Source organism: Pseudorca crassidens, chromosome 12 (assembly GCF_039906515.1).
Source record: "Pseudorca crassidens isolate mPseCra1 chromosome 12, mPseCra1.hap1, whole genome shotgun sequence".
Lineage (NCBI taxonomy): Eukaryota > Metazoa > Chordata > Mammalia > Artiodactyla > Delphinidae > Pseudorca > Pseudorca crassidens.
Window position 1 is genome coordinate 84,316,965 of NC_090307.1, and position 19,973 is coordinate 84,336,937.

The window sequence follows — 19,973 nt, forward strand, 5'->3', positions numbered from 1 at the left end:
TTTTTGATATTGAGCTGCGTGAGCTGCTTGTATATTTTGGAGATTAATCCTTTGTCAGTTGCTTCATTTGCAAATATTTTCTCCCATTCTGAGGGTTGTCCTTTTGTCTTGTTTATGATTTCCTTTGCTGTGCAAAAGCTTTTAAGTTTCATTAGGTCCCATTTGTTTATTTTTGTTTTTATTTCCATTTCTCTAGGAGGTGGGTCAAAAAGGATCTTGCTGTGATTTATGTCATAGAGTGTTCTGCCTATGTTTTCCTCTAAGAGTTTTATAGTGTCTGGCCTTACATTTAGGTCTTTAATCTATTTTGAGTTTATTTTTGTGTATGGTGTTAGGGAATGTTCTAATTTCATTCTTTTACATGGAGCTCTCCAGCTTTCCCAGCACCACTTATTGAAGAGGCTGTCTTTTCTCCAGTGTATATTCTTGCCTCCTTTATCAAAGATGAGGTGACCATATGTGCGTGGGTTTATCTCTGGGCTTTCTCTCCTGTTCCATTGATGTATATTTCTGTTTTTGTGGCAGGCGGATTCTTAACCACTGAGCCACCAGGGAAGTGCCTAGTGGTTCACAATTTTTAAAGGTTATATTTCACTTATGCTTATGATAAAATGTTGGCTGTATTCCCTGTGTTGTACAGTATATCCTTTTTTTTTAAAACATCTCTATTGGAGTATAATTGCTTTACAGTGGTGTGTCGGTTTCTGCTTTATAACAAAGTGAATCAGCTATACATATACATATATCCCCATATCTCCTCCCTCTTTCATCTCCCTCCCACCGTCCCTATCCCACCGTCTAGGTGGTCACAAAGCACCAAGCTGATCTCCCTGTGTTATGCGGCTGCCCCACTAGCTATCTATTTTACATTTGGTAGTACATGTAAGTCCATGCCACTCTCTCACTTCGTCCCAGCTTACCCTTCCCCCTCCCCGTGTCCTCAAGTCCATTCTCTACTAGAATATATCCTTGTAACTTATTTATTTTATGCATAGCAGTTTGTACCTCTTAATCCCCTACTCTTATCATGCCCATCTCCCCCTTCTCTCTTCCCACTGGTAACCACTAGTGTGTTCTCTGTATCTGTGAGTCTGTTCTTGTTATATTCACTAGTTTTATTTTTTTAAGATTCCACATATAAATGATATCATACCATGTTTGTCTTTCTCTGTCTCACTTATTTCACTAAGCATAATACCCTCCAAGTCCATCCATGTTGTTGAAAATGGCAAAATTTCATTCTTTGTTATGGCTGAGTAGTATTCCACTGTATATATATATATACCACAGCTTTATCCATTTGTCTGTTGACGGACATTTAGGTTGCCTCCATATCTTGGTTATTGTAAATAATGCTGCTGTGCCTATATCTTTTTTAATTAGTGTTTTCATTTTCTTCAGATATATACCCAGGAGTGGAATTGCTGGATCATGTGGTAGTTCTATTTTTAGTTTTTTGAGGAACCTCCATACTGTTTCCGCAGTGGCTGCACCAATTTACATTCCCACCAACAGTGCACAGGGGTTCTCTTTTCTCTACATCCTCGCCAACATTTGTTAATTGTGGTCTTTTTTGATGACAGCCATTCTGACAGGTGTGAGATGATATCTCCCTGTGGTTTTGATTTGCATTTATTTGATGATTAGCAGTGTTGAGCATCTTTTCATGTGCCTGTTGGCTATCTGTATGGCTTCTTTGGAAAAATGTCTATTCAGATCTTCTGCCCATTTTTTAATCAGATTGTTTGCTTTTTGGGTAATTTTGACATATTTTATTGGTCAAATCAGCCATAAGCCTACTTTTAATGAGAGGGAACAGAGAACCCACTTCTCTATGTGAGGAGTGCTAAAGCCTTGGTGGTCTTGTTGTAAAACAGTCACAGGTGGGAAGCCCTGTCACATGAGGTCACCCGGGATCCAGGTTCGTTTGGCTGAGGAGGGCACAGTGGGCTTTGTCATTTGTATTATGTGGCTTCCATCTCTGGTTTCAAGGTAACTGGATCCATTGTTGCCATATGCCAGCCAGGGAAAGAGAGAGCGGAGGGCGAGCCATTCCTTATAAAAATGTGGTTCAGTTATTCTTGGCAGAAAATGTTGGCTTGACATGTGAAAACTGAATAGCTAGAAATGGCAGGTGTAATGGTTAAAAAAAAAATGTGGTTCAGAACTTACATCACTTCTGCTTGCAACCCAGTGGCTAACTCTTGGTCATATTGCTACACCTAGCTGCAAGGGAGGCTGGGAAATGTCTGTAGCTGGACAGCCACATGCCTGGCTACCACTCAGTAGGGTCTTGTTATTAAAAGGATGCAAAGGAGAATAAGTATTAGGGGCAATTAGTTTTTGCAACAGTGTGTATTTTTCATATATATGTATACATAGTTAAGTGTGTGTATATAGAAATAGGTCTATGTGGAATATAGAAATACATAGATACATACAGTCTGGAAGAATACATAGAAAAAGATCTAGAAGAAACTGGTAACAGTGGTTACTTCTGGAGAAGTGGGAGAAGACAGGATAGGGGTATATTCAAAGCCGACTCTAGCCATAGCTGCAGTGTTTTAATTTTTAACGAGGATGATGTCTTCATGTTTACTTGTGAAATTAAATATTAATTTAAACTGAAGGCCTGGTAAGCATCGGGCTGCCGATGTTTCAGTCTTGGTCTTCTCGTGCTGTGGTGGGACCCAACACCAAAGAGTGCCAGGAGGTGGCATGGCCCAGCTGGCATTGCTGGGGACTCTCAGTCCAAAGACCCCACATTCTCAAAGGCTGCTTAGTTGGGGGGTCTCTCTGCCCCCATCCTCCTCGTCCAGTTCTGGAGGGTTTCCTTTGTTACCAGCAAATATTGGTTGAACATTGAGGACTGTTTTGGCACTGAAGCCTCTCTCTGTACAGATTACTTATTAATTACAGGTAGAAAGCTGGTCACTGTACAGTGGAGAAGACAGGTGGACACCACCTCTCCCAAGCAATCAAAGTTAACATCACAGACACCACGTCCCTCCTGATGGGAGACGCTGAGGGCCCAGCGTCACTTTACTGGCATTTCTGTCCCAGGTGCATAACTAAAATTCAATCATGAGGAAATATCAGACAAACCAAGGTGGAGGGACATTCTCCAGAACAACTGGACCGAACTCTTTAAAAATGCCGATGTCACAAAAGACGGAAGTTGAGAAGCTGGTCTAGACTAAAGGAGACCAAAGTGATATGAATAGTAATACAGGGCATCAAACTGAATCGGGTCCAGGTCTGGGGGGAAATTGCCTTCAAGAGATAGTTAGCATCCAAATTTGAATTTGAATTTGGATGGTATTGGAGGTGATAGTATTGTATTGTATCAAAGTTATATTTTCTGTATTTGATAACTGAATGTATAAGAGAATGTCATGTCCTTAGGAAATATGCACTAAAGTATTTAGGAGTAAAGAAGCCTGTTGTCTGCAACTAACTCCCAAATGGTTTAGAACAGGAGTAGACAAACTCTTTTGGCAAGAAGGTCAAGTAGTGAGGATTCTGGGCTTTGCGGGCCATGTGGTCTCTGTCACACTACTCTTGCTATGCTGCTGTGATGTCACAGACAATATATAAATGAATGGGCAGGACCGTGCTCCAGTGAAGTTTATTTATGGATACCGAAGTTTCAATTTCATGTACTTTTCACGTGTCACGAAGTATTCTTCTTTTGATCTTTTCCAACCAGGCAAAAATTATTTCTAGCTTACTGCCCATACAAAATCAGGGGGCCAGATTTGGCCCGTGGGCTGTAGTTTACTGTTACCTGATATAGAAAAAGAATACACCCAACACACATAAACGCACACACACATGGGAATAAAGCAAATATGTCATAATGCTAACAGTTGGTCAATCTGGGCGAAAGGTATAGGGGAGTTCTTTGTACTCTTACAATTCTTTTGGAAGTTTGAGATTATTTATTTTATTTTAAATTTTTTGGCCACGTCACGCGGCTTGTGGAATCTTAGTTCTCTGATCAGGGATCGAACCCAGGCCCCCTGAAGTGGAAACACCGTATCCTAACCACTGGACTGCCAGGGAATTTCCTGGAAGTTTGAGATTATTTAAAAATAAAAAGTTAAATTAAAAAAGAGACACAGTTTTCCTCTCTTGGGGCCCGGGAAGGAGTGAGGAAACTGTATAAGTCCAGGGGACTGAGCCCTCTCTTCTGGGGGCCAAGGGGGTCTTGCTCACAGCGTTCTTCCATGTGGCTCTGAATTGCTATCTGTTCACTTCTGGGCCTTCACTTTTTCCTTATTTTCTGGTTTAACCTTCATATCTAGGAACCTGCTTGACAGACATGAGAGTTTAGGCTGTGGCCTCCCTGTCTGACCGTCCTCTTTTTCTCTGTCTCTCTGCTAATACAATTCTCTACCACCCAAGCAAACAGCCACTTTAAATATGTTCATTGCATTATTGTTTTTAATTTTATGGTCCCCATCCCCCATATTGTTTTCTCCAGATTGTTGGTATTTGTCTTAGATTATCAAACTCTAGAAGAAACTGGTCGTTTCCCTGCATATGGCATTATTTGGGGGGAGGTGTGCTGTGGCAGCAATGTCGAGAAATTACTGTGTTCCATTCTCCCTGCATTGGGGTGAAGTCTCTTGTATTTCCTCTGGCCTTATGGCCCTGAATGGTTATTTCCAGGAATGAGATGTTGAGTGTATTGGAGTGACTGTGCCTGGGGTAAGGAGGGTTGGCTTTAAGGGAAGAGGTGTGTCCTTTTCTTAGTTGACTTAGCAAGAGCTCTCTTCATTGCCAGGATCAAAAACCCAACTCAAACTGGACTAACTGGAAAGAAATTTATTAATTCATGTAACTAAGAGTATCAGGTAGCATTACATTCAGACTCAGTTAGATCCAGGGGCTGAAATGGTGCTATGAGAATGCTGTCTCTTACCATGTCTCAATTCTGTTTTCCGTTTGGCTTCATTCTTAGGCAGGCTCTCTCCACTCAGCAGCCCCAGGTGTACCTTCTACCAGATTAGCAAACCCAGGAGAAAGAAGGCATCACTAAACCAATACTTCTAGGTAAAAGTCCCAGGGCTGACTCTCATTGGCTCAGTTTGAGTCATGTATCCACCTCTGAACCAATCAGTTGCCAGGGGATTGGAGGATACTGATTGGCCAGGCCTGGATCACATGACCACTCTTGGCATGGGAACTGTTAGCTCTACTCAAACCATCTGGATTAAAACTTGACAAGAGGTGGCTGACCTCTCAAAGGCATATTTGGTTGCTGTTCCCATCAGGAAGGATGGAACCTGCACAGGAAAAAACAGTAGTTCCTTATAACAGAAATGCTGTGCTGTGCTGTGCTGCCTTCCCCAAATCCAGTCCCAATTTTATAAGCCACATCTTTGATAGGTGTAGTTGTATCATCTTTTTTTTCTCTCTCTTTTTTAAAAATTAATTTTATTGGAGTATGGTGGCTTTACAATGTTGCATTAGCTTGCACTGCCCAACAAAATGAATCAGCCATACACATACAGATGTTCCCTCCCTTTTGGACTTCCCTCCCATTTACGTTACCACAGTGTAGTAGGTAGAGTTCCCTGTGCTCTACAGTATGTTCCCATCAGTTGTCTATTTTATACGTAGTATCAGTAATGTGTAAGTGTCTATCCCAGTCTCCCAGTTCCTCCCACCCCACCCCTTTCTCCCTTGGTATCCATAGTTGTATCATCTTAACTGTGAAACTGTGATTGCTGTAGTCACATCCCCAGACACAAGCAAACTGAAAAATGACCCCATTATGTCCTCCTGCACACGCTACCTGGGCTGCTCCGTCCCTTAGGATATTCACAGGATCTACAGGCAGAAGCTGGAGGAGCTGACCGCACTCCAGACTTCGTGCAGCAGCTCCATCAGCAAGCAGAAGACACGACTGAAGGACCTGAAGCGCACGCTCCAGAGGTAGGCTGGCTGCAACTCAAAGGCTCCCCTGAATCCCAACTCAAAACTGGCCCGGCTTGAGCAGAGAATGGAAATTTTAATGGAAAAAACCAGGAGTGGCTTCAGGCATCACTGGATCCAGGGGTCAAAGGGTGTTTTTAGGAATCTGTTTTTTTCCTCTAAATTCTGCCTTCCTCTAGGTTGGCTTTACTTTGGCTGAGATGGTCACTGAGATGGCCACCAGCAGTGCCAGGCTTTTATCCTCCAGCCTTTCTTCCTCCTGGCTCGGCCACACCAGCAGAAGTTCTGGGCATGATCCCAGAACTTGGCTGGAATTGGTCACGTACCCGTCTGCAAACCAGTCATTGAGACTCTGGTTGGACAAGACTTGGTCATATGTTCACTTTATGGACCTGGGGGGTGGGACAGCCCTACTTGAACCATACGGGATGGGGCGAGGATGAGGCATAGTTCCCCAGAGGAAAGGTGTTCTAATAAGTCCTACTGGGCAGGTAAATAGCAAGTATCCTTCTCATGGGTGTGGGAGCTCACTCCTCACTGGGCTCTCTGGTGGAGGGGGTGAGAAGTCTGGCATCCCTGGTGGGGATATGCTTGAGCTCATGACTTAGTTCAGTTCCTGAGGCCAGGATCACCTGTTCACTTCCTAATCCCGTGTCTTCACGGCTTGAGAAGTGCTCTCATCCCCTGCAGGTGAAGGCGTCCACTGGATACTGTGACCCCCCCCCAGGGAGGCAGGAAAACATGCTCTGAGTGGCTCGTCCCAGGTCACTTAGCTGGGCCTCCATTCCAGAGTTTGTGACAATTCTGGAATCCTGGTCAATTCTTCCTTTCCCTGGTGGACAGTTTTTGGGACGGTTACTGATTATACCCCTATCCTTGACTGACCATTTTGGAAATGGAGGCCCATTAGTCATGGTGTAGAGTGTGGATGGTTCCATGTAATGACATCACCACCCTTGGAAAAACACATCTTACTGATGACAGGACTCAAGAGTCTTTCATCTGTCTAGGATTTTTCAGTCGTGGCACTATTGATAATTCTTTGCTGTTGGGGGCTGTCCTGTGCATGGTCGGACGTTTAGCAGCATCCCTGGCTTCTACCCACTAGATGCCAGTAGAACCCTCTACCCCTGTCTTGACAACCAAAATGTTCCCAGACAGTGTCTTCATGGTTTGGGAAGTGCTCTCATCCCAGGTTTCCCCAGTTGAGAACCACTGAGTTAGAAGGTTGACCCGTGAGTTATGTTCTTACACCAAGGAGCCCTGCTATTCTGAGAGTGTCTATGACTTGCTTTCCTGGTTTTGAGATTAAGTGTCACCAAAGAATAACAGTCAGACCTTGGTTGGTTGACTGATTATACTTTCAAAGCATCCTTCCTGTCTGTACTCTTAGTAATCTTCAGGTTGTTCCTATAGAGTAGCCTGGAAAGTAGTACTGCCAGTAGATATCCATTGAACTTGTACTTTGTGTCCGGTATTCTAAATGCTTAACATTGCACTTATTCACTTTATTCTCACATTGATATTGTCTATAAGGTAAGACTGATGGGATGTATCCCTGTGTTTGAGGTATGGAAAATAAGGCAGAGAGGTTGAAGGACATTCCCAAGGTCACAAGACTAGCAGGGAGTCAGCATCAAACGCAGAGAATACAGGTGGAGGACTGAGGTTGTGAGAAGCATTGTGATGGCAAGATGGGAGGGCGGTACCCAGAGTTTCCAGATTCTTCCTGCAGTCTGTGTAACGCCCCTGCTTCTCTTTACGCCCACACCTCTGACCACAGGTACAAGCGCCACACCAGTCGGGAGGAGGCAGAGCTCATTCAGCAGTTGGGCGCCAACGTCAAGGAGCGGCAGAACGTCTTCTTTGACATGGAGGCCTACCTGCCCAAGAAGAACGGGTAGGAGCTGGGGACCTACTCCCCAACCCCCAGCGCTGTGGGCAGATGCCCCGGCCTGGAGCACCTGGTCTGTGTGACTCCTGCCTCCCTGTTGGGGCTTGAGTTGGAGGTGAAAAGGAGGGAACAAGGGCAGGAAAGAGAAGGAACCTTCCTTACACATCTCTCCATGGACCCAGGAGGGGACCTCAGCCCCTCCCGTGTGGTAGTGACATTCCTGGAAGGGCTTTTTCAAGGAACAAGATGAAAGATCTGGTTCCCGGGATCTGCCACGTTCCTGATGCCACCTGGGGTCCAGAGGAAAGGTGTTCTCTCTTAAGAGAACAAACATTTATGGAGAGCGTGCTGTATGCCTTGCATCGTGCTGGGGGCTCTCCTGATGTCACTCACTTCATCCTCAACAACCTGGTGAGTCAGGTCCATGAATCCGCATCCTTCAAGGTTCAGAGAAGAGACATTAGGGAATATCTTGCCCAGGTGGCTCAGACCGGGTGTGACTGAGCCAGGATGTGAACACTAGACATTCTGACTCTAGAGCTTGTGTTCTTTCCATCTTCCTCCTTCAGAGAAGTCCCATCTCCTTCCAAGTGACATCACCGCCACCCTGTTCCAGAGAGAGATCCTTGCAATATTGTATCATGACTTGATGTGGGCAGCTAAAAGTACGTCCTGGGAAGCACCCTGACTTTCTTCCTGGTTTGGCCTAGCCCTAAGTCAGAGCCTTCTACCAGAGCCCTTCCTCTTGTCTTCTTTTTTGCTGTATTTGGTTAAAAACTCTAGGCTTTGGGTGGCGATAGCTTTCTACAGAATGAAACAGCATAACCTTCTTTTAGAGTGTGGCTCAGATCCACTTTCCCAGCTCCAATCTCCCTAGTCCTCTGTGCATGTTAACATTAGTCAGGAGTCCTTGGACTGTAAATGACAGAAAACCCAACTCAGAGTTGCTTAATTAAAAATAGGGGATTTATTGGCTCTTGTAACTGTAAAGTCCAGGTGTATCTATAGGTATGGCTGGATCCTGCTGCTCAAATGATACTGTTAGGCTGTGTCTCTCATTTAGCTTTCTTTTTACTCTCTTTTCCAGTGTATGAGTTTTATTCTTAGGCAGGCTTTCTCTACAAGCTAGCCCCAGCAGCTCTGGGTTTGCATCCTACCCACTTAGCAAATCCAGTAGAGAATGCCTCTTTGTTCTTTAGTAGTTCTGGGAAACGTCCTGTTACTGATTCTTATTGGCCTAGATTGTGTCACATGATCGTTATTGACCCAATCGGGAAGTTGCACCACCTTAGCTGAACCTGGGTCATGTGCCTTACCCTAGAGCCTAGGGGAAAAGTGATTCTCTGAAGGGAAATTGTACTGCCCTTCTAGGAAGTGGGGACTATATGTTAGGTGGGAAAAATGGATGGTCTTTTCACACCTCTGCTCCAGGTACACCAGACGGGAAATGCCCCTAGAATTTACTCATAGCTAGAAAGAAGGCTTTCCTGTTCCCTTTTCTCCTCTCAAACTTCTACTCATCCTTCAAAGCCCAGTTCACATGTTACCACCTCAGTGAAGCCTTTCCAACCCCCTCTCTCTCCTTCTGTGAAATTAACCCTTCTTCCCCTGAGATCTCATAACCCTTTATTTGCACCTTTATTAGTGTGTTAGAGTACAGGCTATTGTAACAGAAGCCTAATGGCACAATGGCTCAAACATGCGTGGTTTTTGTCTCTTACACACAACAGTCCAGAGGTGAGTGGACTCCTGAAGGCCGAGAGTGGTGGGCTCCCAAGGTCACCTAGGGACTCAGGGTCCTTTTCCAACTTACTACTTCACCCCCGCTTGGGGAGTTGTCCTCAGCTACATGGCCAAAGCTGGCTCACACCATCTCATTTTCAGGAAACAGGGAAGAGTCAGGCAGCAGAGGGCAAGCAGATCCCTTTTTACAAAAATGTTTGCCATTTCCTACTGAAGCCAAACACATACATACCATACGACCCAGAAATTCCACTCCTGGGTGTGTGTGTGTGTGTGTGTGTATGGTGGAAATGGGTGCTGAATGTTCACAGCAAGGAAGCTAGACACAAAAGGCTGCATATTGCATGAGTCCATTTATACGAAATGTCCAGGATAGACAAATCCATACAGATGCAATGTAGATTAGTGGTTGCCAGGGGCTGGGGGGAGTCGTGAATGTGCTGATAGTGGGTATGGGCTTTCTTTTGGGGGTGATGAAAATGTTCTGGGATTAGGTGATGCTGATCGTTGCACAACATTATAAATATATCAGAAACCATTAAATTGTATAATTTATTTATTTATTTATTTATTTATTTATTTATTTTGCGGTACGCGGGCCTCTCACCGCTGTGGCCTCTCCCGTCGCGGAGCACAGGCTCCGGACGCGCAGGCTCAGCGGCCATGGCTCACAGGCGCAGCCGCTCCGCAGCATGTGGGATCTTCCCGGACCGGGGCACGAACCCGCGTCCCCTGCATCGGCAGGCGGACTCTCAACCACTGTGCCACCAGGGAAGCCCTATAATTTATTTTTAATTAAAAAATTTTTTATGAGCTCACTTTATTATTTATTTATTTTTTTTTTAGTTCCAGGTACACATAGTGAGTTGATATTTCTGTACATTACAAAATGATTACCACTAAGTTGCATACTTTATTTTTAAAATTTTTTTTAATATTTATTTTATTCAACAAGTTTCATGAGCATCTCCTTTGTGCCCAGCACCATTCTATGTACAGTGGATAAAGCTCCGAATAAGTCAAAGTTTCTGCGTTTTCAAAGCTTACATTCTAGAAGGAAGTGGGGGATGAAAATATATATGTATATACACACATATGTACATAATATAATCATAATTTTTTTTATTGCAGTATAGTTGATTTACAATGTTGTGTTAGTTTCTGGTGTACAGCAAAGTGATTCATTTTTATACACACACATTTGTATATTCTCTCATATTCTTTTCCATTATAGGTTATTACAAGATATTGAATATAGTTCCTTGTGCTATACAGTAGGACCTTATTGTTTATCTATTTTATATACAGTAGTTTGTATCTGCTAATCCCAAGCTCCTAATTTATTCCTCTCCCACCCCTTCCCCTTTGGTAACCATAAGTTTGTTTTCTATGTCTGTGAGTCTGTTTCTGTTTTGTAAATAAGGTCATTTGTATCATATTTTAGTTTCCACGTATAAGTGATATCATATGATATTTGTCTTTCTCTGTCTGACTTACTTCACTTAGTATGATAATCTCTAGGTCCTTCCATGTTGCTGCCAATGACATTTCATTTTTATGACCGAGTAGTATTCCATTGTTCATATATATATATATATATCTCAAGTTAAAAAAAAAAATAAAACATTCACAGCAGCTCTATTCATAATAGCCAAAAACTGAAAACAGGTCAAATGTTCACCAACAGTAGAATGAATAATTACATTGGGTACCTCCACTCCATAGAATAATATACACAACGGGAAAGAAGGAACCACTGATGCAGACAATGTGGATGAAGCTCACAGACTTATTATTGAGGGAAAGAATCCAGACATAAAAGAGAATACATTGTATACATTTATGTGAAGTTCAGAAACAGGGAAAGCTAACACAACAGTGGGCATCCTTGCGGTGGGGGGGCGGTTTACTGACCAGGAGGGGGCATGAGGGCACCTCCTGGAGCTAGAAGCATTTTATTTGATCTGGGTGTTGGTTACATGGATATGTAAATATATAAAAATTCATCATGTTGTATACTTAAGATTTGTATGCTTAGGAAGAACCCTTTTTAAATTGACCTAGAAACTGTACACATGCCTTCACCTCATTGGCTGGAGCTTAGTCACGTGCTCACATTAGCTGCAAGGGAGGCTAGGAAATATGGTCTCTAAGCCAGCTGAAATGGGGAGAAATGGGTTAATCATGAAGGTCATGTCACAGCTGTCGTGTTCTCTACTTAATCATTTTCATTCTCGCTCCACGTGAGGCTTTCACTGCTGAGCTTAGCACCCTGTTTTCTAATATCCGGTGCTCAGTGCTATGCTTATTAAGCTTGGATATTTTTGGTTGGGGACCACTCCTGGGGCTGTTAACATGGTGACCCTCACAGGTCTTTCCTTCCAGGCTCTACTTAAATCTGGTTCTCGGCAATGTGAATGTGACCCTTCTCAGCAACCAGGCCAAGTAAGTATCCCAGGCAACCCTCCACTTGGCTTTACAGAATCCAGGCATCTTGCTCTTGCAACTCAGGAGAAATGGGACCAAGCTAGTATTTTTGCATAAGTAAAAAAACATTCACAGTTGGGAGTCTGGCTTTGGTCTTTTGGACGAGACTCTGAGGTCTCTTCCTCAGTGGGTAGACCACCTGGGGGAGGTTTCCTTCCTTCCTTTCACAGAGTCAATACCTGGGGTGGACAGGACTGCCACTTTCCCATGAGAAATGGCCCCTGCTCCGTTCCACGCCTTGTTACACACATTCCTCCTGGGAGGTAGGCAGTCCAGTCCTGTCCACCCCAAATCCATCAGTTACCAGGGGAAATGGAGCCGTGGCTTTTCCACTGAAGTAGCTGGTTGGGGGAGGAGACCCTACCTCTGCTTCCTGCCCATCACAGGCTTGGAACCTTAAGCCAGGAGTCCAGGGACATGAAGCTTTGCACACTGGCCCTCTTTCCCTAACTAATCATCACCGTTAATTCAAAGTCTCTCCCTTAGTGTGATCAGCAGGTCAAGATCTGATGGGGTCAGGGTCCTTCCCCCAGGTGGGCTATAGTTATGTGACCTTTCCTGGGGGTGTCTGTCTCTGCAGATTTGCCTACAAGGATGAGTATGAGAAGTTCAAGCTCTACCTGACCATCATCCTGCTCCTGGGTGCTGTGGCATGTCGATTTATCCTTCACTACAGGTGATGGGGTGTGGTGGTGTGTGTGTGTGGGCATACGGGGGTGAGGAGAGGGCCATGAGAGAGGGATCCAAGGTCTCTCTTGCATCTACAGCATTTGGTGTGATAAGGTGTAGGGTAAAGAAGGACCATTTCTTTTTTTCTCTTTCATTTTTTAAAAAATTAAATATATTTATTTTTGGCTGCGTTGGGTCTTTGTTGCTGCGCGCGGGCTTTCTTTAGTTGTGGCGAGCGGGGGCTACTCTTTGTTGCGGTGCGCGGGCTTCTCATTGCGGTGGCTTCTCTTGTTGCGGCACATGGGCTCTAGGTGCATAGGCTTCAGTAGTTGTGGCTCGCGGGCTCTAGAGCACAGGCTCAGTAGTTGTGGCGCACGGGTTTAGTTGCTCCGCGGCATGTGGGATCTTCCAGGACCAGGGCTCGAACCCGTGTCCCCTGCATTGGCAGGCGGATTCTTAACCACTGTGCCACCAGGGAAGCCCAGGAAGGACCATTTCTTATGGGAAATAGCAGTCCTGTCTGCCCTACATCTGTCCAACAAGTATCTACTAAACGGCTGCTGAAGCGACCTTTTAACGTAGTAGTTAAGAAAGAGCCCAAGTGGTCCACCCATACAATGTAATACTATTTGGCCACAAAAAGGAATGAAGTACTGACACATGCTATAACATGGATGAATCTTGAATACATGATGCTGAGTGAAAGAAGCCAGATGCGAAAGGTCACTTACTATATGAACCCATTTGTTTGAAATGTCCAGAATAGGCAGATACCATAGAGACAGAGAACAGATTAGTGGTTGTCAGGGGCTGGGGGGAGGGGAAACGGGGAGTGACTGCTCAGGGCGACATGGGTTTTTATTTTGGAGTGGTGAGAATGTTCTGGAATTAGATAGTGGTGATGGGTGCACAACTCTGTTAATATACTGAAAACCACTGAGTTTTATACTTTAAAAGGGTGAATTTTATGGTATGTGAATTATATCTAAGTTACAAAGAGAAAGGCAGTGGGGGGTAGGGTGGGGAGAAAGAAAGGAAGGAAGGAAGGAAGGAAATAAAAAGAAAGGAAGAAAAGAAAGAAGGAAATAGATTGACCACAGACTGCCCATGTTTGAATCCTGGCTTTGAAACTTACTGGCTGTTGCCATGGGCAGCTTCCTCTGGATGCCTCAGTCTCCCCATCTGTAAAACGAGGATGACACCAGGCCCTGCCTCCCTGGGTTGTCATGACAATTCAGTGTGTTAACACAGTGCGTGGCTCTGCCCAGTGCCAGGCACCCAGCATTGTGGTTGAGAGTGCCGGCTGCCCTGTTAGCATAGGATGAGGCCAGTGAGCTGAGGCTGCGCTGCCCCGGGGGTTTCGTTCCTCTCTCTGGCCCTGGCTTTTCTCCCCAAGTGTGGCTTGGGCATTTGGCCCACGTGTCAAGGGTTTATTTCCTGACAGGCGCTTGGCTGGGAGTCCAGTTGCTGGTCTGCCCACTTGAGTGTCCAAACAAAGGCTCTTTCAGGCCCTGGGCCCGTGGCGGCCTGCTGCCTCAGGCCTGGCGCATTTCCCTGGAGGGCAAAGGCTGCTCACGCCAGTAACGCCTGCTCACATGCCCCCTGGAAGGGGTAGAAGTTCTTGATGTGCAACCAGATTGCCTTGCCCTGGGGCCTCTAGGGCCCTCAAAGGACAAACCTGTGGTGTGTTGTCGAGATCTAAGGCTCACTGAGGGCCTGGCATTTCCATGTCTCCCATCCCTTTCTGTATTCATTTCCTGGGGCTGTCGTAACAAGGCACCACAAGCTGCGTGGCTTAGAACAATAGAAATATATTTTCTCACAGTTCTGGAGGCCAGAAGGCTGAAATCAAGGTTGAAATCACAGTTGGCAGGGCCGTGCTCGCCCTGAAGGCTCTAGGGGAGGATCCTCCTTTGCCTCTCCCAGCTTCTGACGGTGACCGGCAGTCCTTGGCGTTCCCTTGGTTCAAGACTGACTCCAGCCTCTGCCTCCGTCGTCATGTGGCTATCTTCCCTGTGTCTCTCTCATGGTCTTCTAATGAGGACACAGTCGTTGGATTTAGGGCTCACCCTAACCCGGTATGACCTCAGGAATTCCCTGGCGGTCCAGTGGTTAAGACAACACGCTTTCACTGCTAAGGGCCCGGGTTCAATCTCTGGTCGGGGAACTAAGATCCTGCAAGCCATGCGGCATGGCCAAAAAAAAAGTAACCCAGTATGACCTCATCTTAACTAAATTACATTTACAAAGATCCTATTTCCCAATAAGGTCATATTCTGAGGTTCTGGGTGGATATGAATTTCGGGGGGGGGGGACACTGTTTAGCCCACTACGCCTTCTGTGGGTTAAAAATAGGGCAGGCGAGGGGGCCTGGATGGGCAGCTCATCTCTGAACCTGTTTCCTCATCTGTAAAATGGGAAGTAGTACTGTCTTAGTTTGGGTTCCCCCAGAAGGAACCACCCCCACAAGACAAGTATTTGAGTGCCCATAGTTTATTTGGGAGGTGATCCTAGGAAACACTGGTAGGGGAATGGAAGTGAGACAAGGAAGGGTTATCCTGTGGGCACCTGGAGTTCAGTGCTGCTGGGGAACTGTGGGACAGCGAAGGATGTGTCTCACTTATCCCACCCGAGGGGCGAAGGAGCAGGTGGTATTTATTCTCCGACTGCTGTCAGTCTAGGAAGGATTGACTCCCAGAGAGTGTTAATCCCCCTGCCCTCCTGCTCTGCCTCTGGCACCAGCAGGGTGAGCTCTGGTGGCCTGAGAAAGCCTCTAGGCGCACCAGGAGTTGCACGTTCTGGCTGTTGGAAGCCATGCAGATGGGAATGGGTGGGGTACATGCACCTGCCATGAGAGCCAGCCCTGTGGGGTTGTTCAAGGGTCCAGAGAGATCGTCCACGTAAAATGCCTGCAGCGTTGCAAGTTCCCAGTAGTTAGTGTTCGCCTAGTGTGTCAGGTTGCATAACGGTCCCCAAAGATGTGCGTGTTCCAGTCCTCAGAACCTGCGAACGCGTGACCTTACATGGCAGAAGATCTTTGCAGATGATTCAGTTAAGAGTCTTGAGATGGGGAGATTCTCCTGAATTATCCGGGCGACCCAGTGTAATCACAGGGGTCCTAGTAAGTGGGAGGTAGCAGGGTCAGAGTCGGAGATGTGATGACAGAAGCAGAGGTCAGAGTGATGTGAGGCCATGAGACAGGGAATGCGGGCGGCCTCTGGAAGCTGGAAAAGGCAAGGAAGTGGATTCTCTCCTGGAACCTCCAGAAGGAACACGGCTCTGACCTGATGACCTATTTCAGACTCTGACCTCCAGGACTGTAATAGAATAAATGTGTTCCTTTAAGCCACTAAGTATGTGCTCATTTGTTACAGCAGCAACAGGAAACTCAAACACTTTGGCAGGGCAGACTGAGACCAGCACCTCAAGCATGTCCCTAACGTGCCAGGGCCATAAAACTATTTTCACTCCTCTCTTTACTGATATAGGAAGGGACCAGTGGAAACTATGCTGGTAACCACCGCTCGCTTCTGGGGCTGCCTCCTGTCTGGAGATATCTAAGTGACCCTCTGCAGTGGGAGGCCATCTTCACTCCCCTGTTTCCTGTTCAAGTCAAGTAGGCCTTTGATTTCCTCAGAGTTAGGCATATGAGACTCATTTCTTGGACTCTGGGCGCCCTGTGGTGCTTCCCAAATTATTATGACAGGGGACACCCATGGCTCTTCCTAGGCTGCAGGCACTGTTCTAAATTCAGCTGATGCTCACAGCAGCTTACCCGGGAGGTGCTGTGACTCTCCCCACTTCACAGATGGGGAGGTGACGGCACGGGAGAATCACTGACTTGTCCTTGGTCCCACAGCTGGGAAGAGGCAGAGACTGGATTGGAACTCGGACCCCGTGTCTCCAGAGTCTGTTCCTGACCCTCCCGAGACTACCTCTGCAGGCAGTGGTTCAGCGGGGCTGAGAGTCTGTCATCTGTGACCATGAAACAGGGTCACATAGCTTAAAAGACACCTTCCAATGTCTTTTTTAAAGATAGCATTTAGTATATCAAATTGATTATTTGGTCTAAGATTTAAACAGATATTTTAATATACACATTTATGCAATATGTAGCATTTGTGCTATAATTGTCTACAAAATAAAAAGCGGAGCATGGGACTTCCCTGGCGGTCCAGTGGTTAGAACTCCACACTTCCAATGCAGGGCACGCAGGTTAGATCCCTGGTCGGGGAATTAAGATCCCACATGCCTCACACGGCGTGGCCAAAAGATAACAAATAAATAAGTAAATAATAAATAAAAAGTGGAACAATATAAGTGAGCATAATAGGTACAAGTATCCATTTCAACAGGTCAAATTTAGTTATTATCAACACTAATGAAAGCACATTTCCGTATATTTAACCTTCAAGGCCCTACTCAACTGTCATCTCTTCTTTGGGGACTTTACACATTTAAGTAATTAGGAGTCTCTCATCTTCATTCTTACAGACTCTCCCAGACGCCTCCCAACGTCTTTTATTATTGTTAAAGTTGTATCCTCCCATTTCCCTCCCAGGGCCTTTGTAGTTGGGGAAAAGGATCTCCCAGTTCAGGGATAGAATGGAGGAGATCGGGGGTGTTCTCCCTCCCCATGCAGTCATTTCTGTTCCCACGACAAATGGATCTGTGTGACAGCAGGAGGTACAGAGCTGCTTCCTGTTGGGGTCAAAGATAGAGGCTTTATCGAGGGCCCGTCAGAGAGAGCCAGTGGCGGGGGAGCCCTCTGAGGGGCTGTCTGTTGCTGGCTCTGTCCCAGGATCCTTCACCCAGGAATGCTCATGGAGGGGGTCAACCTTCCCATTGTACAGATGGCAAAGTTGAGGCCAGTCAAGGTCACGCACAGCGTGTCTAAGGCTCTCCCCTCTGACCAGGGCACAGCACGACTCTAGCTGCCATGTTCTGCCTGCCTTTAAGGCCTGTTCTGCTCACTGTAGAGGAGGCAGGGTTTTTTTTAAATTTATTTATTTTATTTTTGGCTGTGTTGGGTCTTCATTGCTGCGCGCGGGCTTTCTCTAGTTGCGGCGAGCGGGGGCTACTCTTCGTTGCAGTGCGCAGGCTTCTCATTGCGGTCAGTGGCTTCTCGTTGCGGAGCACGGGCTCTAGGCACGCGGGCTTCAGTAGTTGCAGCACGCGGGTTCAGTAGTTGTGGCGCACAGGCTTTGTTGCTCCGCAGCATGTGGGATCTTCCCGGACCAGGGCTCGAACCCGTGTCCCCTGCATTGGCAGAAGGATTCTTAACCACTGTACCACGAGGGAAGCCCAGGGAGTTCTTAAGTTCATCTTTTTGTATGTGCAGCAAAGTTTACAGACGGTTTAAGGGGATGGAAGGAGTTTACACTGGAGTTAACACTGCAGATAGTTTAAAATTGCAAATTAGGTTTCCTGCTTAAAGTCCTTCTCTTGTCATCCCACCGGAAATTTCATATCAGACAGATGTCAAATTTAGAAGGGAAACAGGTTGTCGTGGGCTGAGCGGTCAAGGAAGGAGGGGAAACCTCAGCTAGAGCCTTAAGGGCGGGTAGGATTCATGTAGAAAGGTGGCGGGGGGATGGGCATTCTAGGTGGAGAGAAGACACGCCGCCGCCTTCCCGGGGTCACTGGGGGTTTCTGGAGGCATGCCTCTGTGGGCGGTTCTCATCCTGGTTTGCTGTCCAGCTGTGGTGGCGGGGACAGCCGTCCCTGGTTCTCATGCCTGCCCCCCCTCCCGGGCGCTGTTTCTCTATGCCAGGGTGACAGACGAAGTCTTTAACTTCCTGCTGGTATGGTATTACTGCACCCTGACGATTCGGGAGAGTATTCTCATCAGCAACGGCTCGAGGTAATTGGGGGCCCAGCTTTGTGGCGGGTATGGGGGAGCCAAAGGGAAATCTGTCATGGAGGTGAGGGCTGTCACCCTCGCCTTGCGTTCCCTTCCTCCTTGTGGGGGTGGGGTATTCATGACCGTTCAGACCCAGGGAGGAGGAAAACGGTATCGGCTGCTGCACCTCATTTGCTGTGCTCAGTCTCTTGCTTACAAGAAACCCTAACTCAAATGTACTACTTAACACAGTAGGAAATTTATATTCTCATATCAAGGAATGGGTCCATTGGCACTGACTTCAGGTAAGGCTTAATCCAGGTGTTCAGACAATGTCATCAGGACCCAGTGTCTCTCTGTCTCTCACCTTTGCCTTCTACTGTGCTGTTTTTATTCTCAGATTCCAGGTAGGAGCCCCCAGCCGCTCCAGGCTCACATCTTTATTTCTAGCATTCCCAGCAAAATAGGGCACGTTCCTCTCTTCCAAGAGTCTCACTGGGTCCTACTGGCACTCACTGATCACGTGCCCATCTCTGAACCAATCGCTGTGGCCAGCGAATGCGCCGCTGTGATTGGCTGGTTGTGAGCCTTGTGCCCACCCCCAGGGCTGTCAATGAAAGCCTAGAAGCTGAGTGTCAGGAGAGGAATGGTTTCGCAGAGGAAAATCAGGGTACTGTCACCAGAAGGTTGAATGGATTCTGGTGAGAAAAGTGGATGGTCCTCTCACAGGGCAGTGAGAGTCTCGGGACTGAGTTAAGATCCACGACTTGCCACTTGCAGGACCCATTTTCCACAGGTCGGATGCCTTTTGGGGGTGTCCATTTGAACCTCTGCACACCATTCTTGTCCGTTTTTCCTGAAACAAAAAGTAACAACCTCCCACCCCTCCCCACTTCCTCCTTCCTGGGGGCTGGTAAGGAACGGCCAGGAGCTGTGTGTTTAAGATTGGGGTGTTTGCCAAACCCCCAAATAATTTGCCACCATCTTACTTCTCTGCCCAGTGGTCTCTTATGGCATATCCCTGCCCTGCCGGGCCTTACCCTGAACGTAGAGCCAAGAGGTAAGGACCAGGGGAACAGCAGTTCTTAGGTATGCAGCCCTGTAGCATGTAGCCCTTTAGAAAAGATCAGTGTTTCTCAAACTGCATTCATTCTTGTCCCATGCACACCATTTTTACCATGTCCAATATCACCTGGATGATAATTTTCTCACATTTTAAATCCATCCTTCCTTTTTTTTTTTCTACTTAAATAAACATTAATTTATTTTAAAAGGGAACTATTTCACCACCATATGTGGAAAAGCAGCATCAATTGCAGGAAAGAGGAAATAGTGTAAAAATAGATTTTCATTTTCATTGTCTAATTTATTGAAGTCAGTAATCTTCCTTCCTGA

At 46.3% G+C, this 19,973-nt stretch overlaps 1 protein-coding gene across 3 annotated transcripts in view; it reads left to right on the forward strand.

Annotated features, from left to right (window-relative positions):
- TMEM120B (transmembrane protein 120B) overlaps positions 1 to 19,973 on the forward strand; it is a 62,307-nt gene that overhangs the window by 28,797 nt on the left and 13,537 nt on the right. For all 3 annotated transcript variants that reach the window (XM_067700948.1, XM_067700947.1, XM_067700950.1), the window contains 5 exons: positions 5,825 to 5,943; positions 7,727 to 7,843; positions 11,966 to 12,025; positions 12,648 to 12,743; positions 18,510 to 18,599. In XM_067700948.1, coding sequence (XP_067557049.1) covers positions 5,825 to 5,943; positions 7,727 to 7,843; positions 11,966 to 12,025; positions 12,648 to 12,743; positions 18,510 to 18,599 — 482 coding nt within the window. The remainder of the gene's footprint in view (positions 1 to 5,824; positions 5,944 to 7,726; positions 7,844 to 11,965; positions 12,026 to 12,647; positions 12,744 to 18,509; positions 18,600 to 19,973) is intronic.